The following is a 5,279-nucleotide window of genomic DNA, read 5'->3' on the forward strand; positions in this document are numbered from 1 at the left end:
AAACCACCTTCCCCTGGCCTTCCCAGCAGCACGTGGCACCCGGCCTCCGGCGCGGCCCGGCAGCCGACGCGCGCCCCACGTCGCCGGGATTTCCAACGAGAAACGAGAGCTGCCAAGCGACGCCGAGTCCCTCTCCGCTCCCGGCGCCGTCGGGACGCGATCGTTCAAAAGGTTTCGGATTGTTTCGTACCCGAGCGGAGGGGAAGGGAGCGACGCGCGGGCTCCGTCCCCCCCGCCAGCAGCCCGCAGCTCGCGGGTGGTAGCGGTAGATTGGGCAGAAACACGAGGTAGGCCTCCGTCACACACCTACTCGAGCGTGGCGGCTCGGTGCCGTGTCCTCCCGGCGAGGGGCTCGGCGCTTAGATCTTCACGTCTTCCTGCACGCTGAGCTGCGAGAGGGTTTTCTTAATGCGGAGGGCGGTGAGGCGAGCCGCTCCGTTGGCGTACCAGCACTCCCGCATCATCTTCCCCATCACCCGCAGCGCCTGGCGGGCAGACAAGGGCGACCGTCAGAGCCACGAACCGTGGGGAAGGGGCACGGGGTTGGGGGGCTGGGGGGGTGGGGGGGGAGCGGTTCCCGTCTCACCTCGTAGCTCTGCCACCAGTTGGGGATGTTGGGCCGCAGCTTCTGGTCGCACACCACCTTCCGCATCTCCTCGATGGAGGGGTCGGAGGGGACGAGGTCGTAGTAGGGCAGCTGATATTCCTCGTGGATCCCTGCGGGGAAATGGGGGCGATGTGCCACGCGTGAGTCGCCGCCGGGATGCGTCGGCGCCGCGGGGTTAATGCAGAGCAGAAACCGAGGGGCTGGGCTGGGAGTTGAGCAGGAACGTTCAGGGCAATAGGATGCAGCTGCTTGAATCGGAGCGCAGGGGAAGGGTCGAGCCGAGCGGCAAATCCGTGCCAAGGAGGGGGGGGGTGGGAGCAATGCCCACCCCAAAGAACAGCAGCTGCCCAGAACTTTAACCCCAGCTTGAAATGAGGCTGGGGAAGGGCTTGGAGACTGAAGGAAGCGGGGCTGTTTAGTGTGGGGAAGAGGAGGCTGAGGGGAGACCTCACTGCTCCCTTAAATGCCTGAAAGGTGACGGCAGCGAGAGCGGGGCTGGTCTGTTCTCACCGGTGACAGGTGACGGGACGAGGGGACGTGGCCTCAAGCTGCACCAGGGGAGGTTTGGGTTGGAGATGAGGACAAACTTCTTTGCAGAAAGGGTTGTGAAGCACTGGAACAGGCTGCTCAGGGGGGTGCTGGAGTCACCACCCCTGAATGTGCTTAAAAACCGTTTGGATGCGGTGCTCAGGGACGGGATTGAGCAGTGGGTGGTTGGAACTAGGGCAGCACGGTTGGGTTGGGGTTGGACTTGATGCTCTCGAAGGTCTTTTCCAACCGGAGCCATTCCATGATTCTGCGATTCCCCACCGTGGCCGGGGTCACTTCTGGTGGCCGTGCACGCCACCACGTCCCCCTGCAGCGCTGTGGGGCAGGGACCCCCCCCATCCCCACGCGCACCAAGCGGCGTTACCTCCTGCGTTGCACCGCCGAGCCACCTCCCAGTAGACCAAGCCCAGGGCGTAGATATCGGCACACTTGAAGGAATCAAAGTGCTTCATGTTGATGGTTTCATCCAACACCTCGGGGGCCATGTACCTGCCCAACAGAGAAGGAGCAGCTCGTTAATTCCCAGGGGGGGGGCACCCACCGGAAGACGGGAAACCAAGACCGCCCGGCTCCCGGCAGGCGGAGCAGAACCTCCAGCAGCACGGAACCGGGCCCAGCGCAGCGAACGCGGCAGCTCCGGGAGAGCAGCAAAGTTGGGAAAGAGGCAAAACCATCCAGAAGCAGCCGAGCACCGGGCAGCGGGCCCCAGCAGGCGTGTGAGAAGGCCGAGCTCGTTGCCAAGCATTATATAAGCTCCCCGGTGTTGGCCTACGCCTCCCAGCCCCGCAGGACCCGGCCGGGAAAGGAAGCCAGCGGGCACGGGGCGGACAACTGGGGAGGTTTAGGACACAAAACGTCCCTGGTGCTCCCGTACCGTTTGGTTCCGACCCTTTGGTTCGGGGCGATGTCGATGGTGTCCGTGACGGAATCGTGCCGCACCGCCAGCCCGAGGTCGGCGATGGCACACGTGCCGTTCTTCTTCACCAAGATGTTCTTGGATTTCAGGTCTCTGTGAGCGATCCCGGGTTTTCCTAAGAGAGCAAAACAAGACGTGGCGGGGGTCAAGGTCTGGGGAAGGCGGGGAGCCGCGCTGGCGCACAAGGCAGCACCGGATCTCGGGGCATTCGCTTGAATTCTTGGTGTTGCGACACGTTTTCCTGTTTGGATCCGCTTCAGCGCTGCAGAAAAGAGCAGTGCTGACAGTTTGCAATGGCCCCGGCCCGGCCTCGGAGGCGCAGTGTCGGCCCGAGGCCTCCAGAGGGAAGGCCGGCTCCACGCTCCCTGGCATGCTCACATGGATGGAAGGGGAGGACCACGGCCGCTGCCAACCTCGCAACATCTGCATCCCAAAAGTGCAGCTGCTCGGGTGGGAAATGTGGATCTAATTCCCAGGACCCAACGCGAGGCCAGCACCGCGTGCAGCCGGTGCCGAAGCCACCAGCCCAGTGCCCCCCAGTATGAACCAGGCGGATCCACGCCGACCCAGCCGCTCCCGCACCCCAAGCCAGCTCTGCTTCGTTCTCCCCTCGGCGGCTCCCAGCTCCTCTCCAAACCCCGCTCGTACCTTGAGTACCCACGATCTCCATGTGCAGATGGGCCAGCCCGCTGGCAGCAGACAGAGCAAGCTTGATCATCCCCTCGATGGTCACCGTGTAACGGTTCAGGTAGTCGAAGAGAGACCCGTGCTCGTGGTAATCGGAGACGAGCCACAGCTGCGTCCACGTTCCGTTGTCTGCAGAAGGAAAGAGGTGCTTCACAGAGGGGCACAGCGCAGGGACAGAACAGAGCCACCGAGCACCTCGCGTCCTTGTGGCACCGAGAACCACTGGGTAAGGCTGCAGCTCAACAGCCAGCCCGGGGTGAGCCAGGTGGAGAGCTTCAAGGTGCAGATAACGCACAGCATTCTGCAACAGCGCCCAGCTTGCCACCCTGCAGCGGGAGACGTGCAGCCCGGTGCAGACGCACGGTGCTGGCTCTCGTTAGCATTTAATTGCACGCCCGAGCGAAGCGATGCAGCCCTCTGGGGCTCTCCGCTCTCGGGGCCGAGCAGCGTTTTACCTTTGTTGTCCGCAGCGATAAATCCCAGGATGTTCTCGTGGCGCAGCATGACGGTTTGGTATATTTCTGCTTCCCGAAACCAGGAGCGCTCCTCGCGCGAAGAGAAGATCTTCACGGCCACGTCGCCGCCGCGCCACCGGCCTCGCCACACCTCCCCGAAGCGACCCTTCCCGATGATCTCCTGCAGGACGATTGTCCGAGCCACGGTGCGCTGGACGAAAAGCGGCAAGCCTGCGAAGAAGGAAACGGAGATCGGGAGGTTTGCTGCAGTGAGAAAAGTAGGTGCCAGCAGTCAGCAGCGTGCCACGTGGCCAAGAAGGCCGATGGTGTGCTGGTTGGCCAATGGTTGACCAACGGGAGACCATGAGCCAGCAGCGTGCCATGGTGGGCAGGAAGGCCAGTGGTGTGCTGGTTGGCCAGTGGTTGACCAGTGGTTCACCAGTGATTGACCANCCCGTACCTTCCGCACACGGGGCAGGGTCCCTCCGGCGGCTGCCAGAGTCCGGTACACGTCGGCGGGACCGGGATCCGAAGCGGGACCGGGACCGGGACCGGGATGGGGATCGGGGTCGGGAGCGCAGTTCTCCGGGGCCGCCCCATCGCCCTCCTTCGGTCGCAGCCGCCGCCGCCGCCGAAGGGTCATGGCCGGGCCGGGCCCCCCCGCGCACCGCTATATGGGCCCGCGGGAACCACGCCCCCTCTGTTATAACCACGCCCCCTTCTGGCATAGCCACGCCCCCCCGCTATAACCACGGCAATCTCCTGCTATAACCACGCCCCATTCAGGCATAGCCACGCCCCCTCTGTTATAACCACGTCCTCCTTCGGGCATAGCCACGCCCCCTCTGCTATAACCACGCCCCTCCCGCTATAACCACGCCCCTCCTGCTATAACCACGCCCCCCTCCTGCTATAACCACGCCCCCTCCTGTTATAACCGTGGCCCCTCTGCTATAACCATGTCCCCTCCTGCTATAACCACGCCCCTTCAGGCATAGCCACGCCCCCCTCTGCTATAACCACGCCCACCTCCCGCTATAACCACGCCCCCTCCTGTTACAATCATGCCCCCTCTGCTATAACCACGCCCCCTCCTGCTATAACCACGCCCCCTCCCGCTATAACCACGCCCACCTCCTCCTATAACCACGCCCCTTCATGCATAGCCACGCCCCTCCCGCTATAACCACGCCTCCTCTGCTATAACCACGCCCCCTCCTGCTATAGCCACGCCCACCATCGATTACAAGCCACGCCCCTTCGGGTAAACCACGCCCATTGTATGATAGAACCACGCCCCCCCCGTTCGGACATAACCACGCCTCCTTTGTCGATAGCCCCGCCCCGACGCGGTTGGACACGCCCCCTTTCGGTATAGCCACGCCCCCTTCGCCCAGCGGTCAGCCCCGCCCCCTGTGGCTGCCTGGGGTTTGGGATTGGGGGCCGGGGGCTGCAGGGGGAGATGGGGGGGTCTATAGCAGGGCACAGTGCCCCACAGCAAGGTGTACGGCCCCATAGCAGGGTGCACAGCCCCATAGCAGGGTGCACAGCCCCATAGCAGGGCACTCAGCCCCATGGCAGGGCACACAGCCCCATAGCAGAGTGCACAGCCCCATAGCAGGGTGCACAGCCCCATAGTAGGGTGCACAGCCCCATAGTAGGGCGCACAGCCCCATAGCAGGGTGCACAGCCCCATAGCAGGGTGCTCAGCCCCATGGCAGGGCGCACAGCCCCATAGCAGAGTGCACAGCCCCATAGCAGGGTGCTCAGCCCCACAGCAAGGTGTATGGCCCCATAGCAGGGTGCACAGCCCCATAGCAGGGCGCACAGCCCCATAGTAGGGTGCTCAGCCCCATAGTAGCGCATGCAGCCCCACAGTAGGGCACGCAGCCCCATGGCAGGGCACGCAGCCCCATGGCAGGGTACACAGCCCCATAGCAGGGTGCACAGCCCCACAGCAAGGTGTATGGCCCCATAGCAGGGCGCACAGCCCCATAGCAGGGTGCACAGCCCCATCCTGTCCCCAAAACCTGGCACCCCCCCGCCCCCCCTTGCCCCATTCCCT

General features: G+C 64.0%; 1 protein-coding gene across 1 annotated transcript in view; it reads right to left on the reverse strand.

Annotated features, from left to right (window-relative positions):
- Window positions 164-5,279, reverse strand: part of ACVR1B (activin A receptor type 1B) — a 21,997-nt gene continuing 16,881 nt past the window's right edge. The window contains exons 4-9 of the mRNA XM_021379167.1: window positions 3,215-3,445; window positions 2,721-2,888; window positions 2,031-2,187; window positions 1,521-1,645; window positions 587-717; window positions 164-485 (exon numbers count right to left, since the gene is read on the reverse strand). Of these exons, the coding sequence (XP_021234842.1) occupies window positions 360-485; window positions 587-717; window positions 1,521-1,645; window positions 2,031-2,187; window positions 2,721-2,888; window positions 3,215-3,445 (938 nt within the window). The 3' untranslated portion in view covers window positions 164-359. The remainder of the gene's footprint in view (window positions 486-586; window positions 718-1,520; window positions 1,646-2,030; window positions 2,188-2,720; window positions 2,889-3,214; window positions 3,446-5,279) is intronic.

The sequence above is a fragment of the Numida meleagris genome, chromosome 32 (assembly GCF_002078875.1).
Source record: "Numida meleagris isolate 19003 breed g44 Domestic line chromosome 32, NumMel1.0, whole genome shotgun sequence".
NCBI lineage: Eukaryota > Metazoa > Chordata > Aves > Galliformes > Numididae > Numida > Numida meleagris.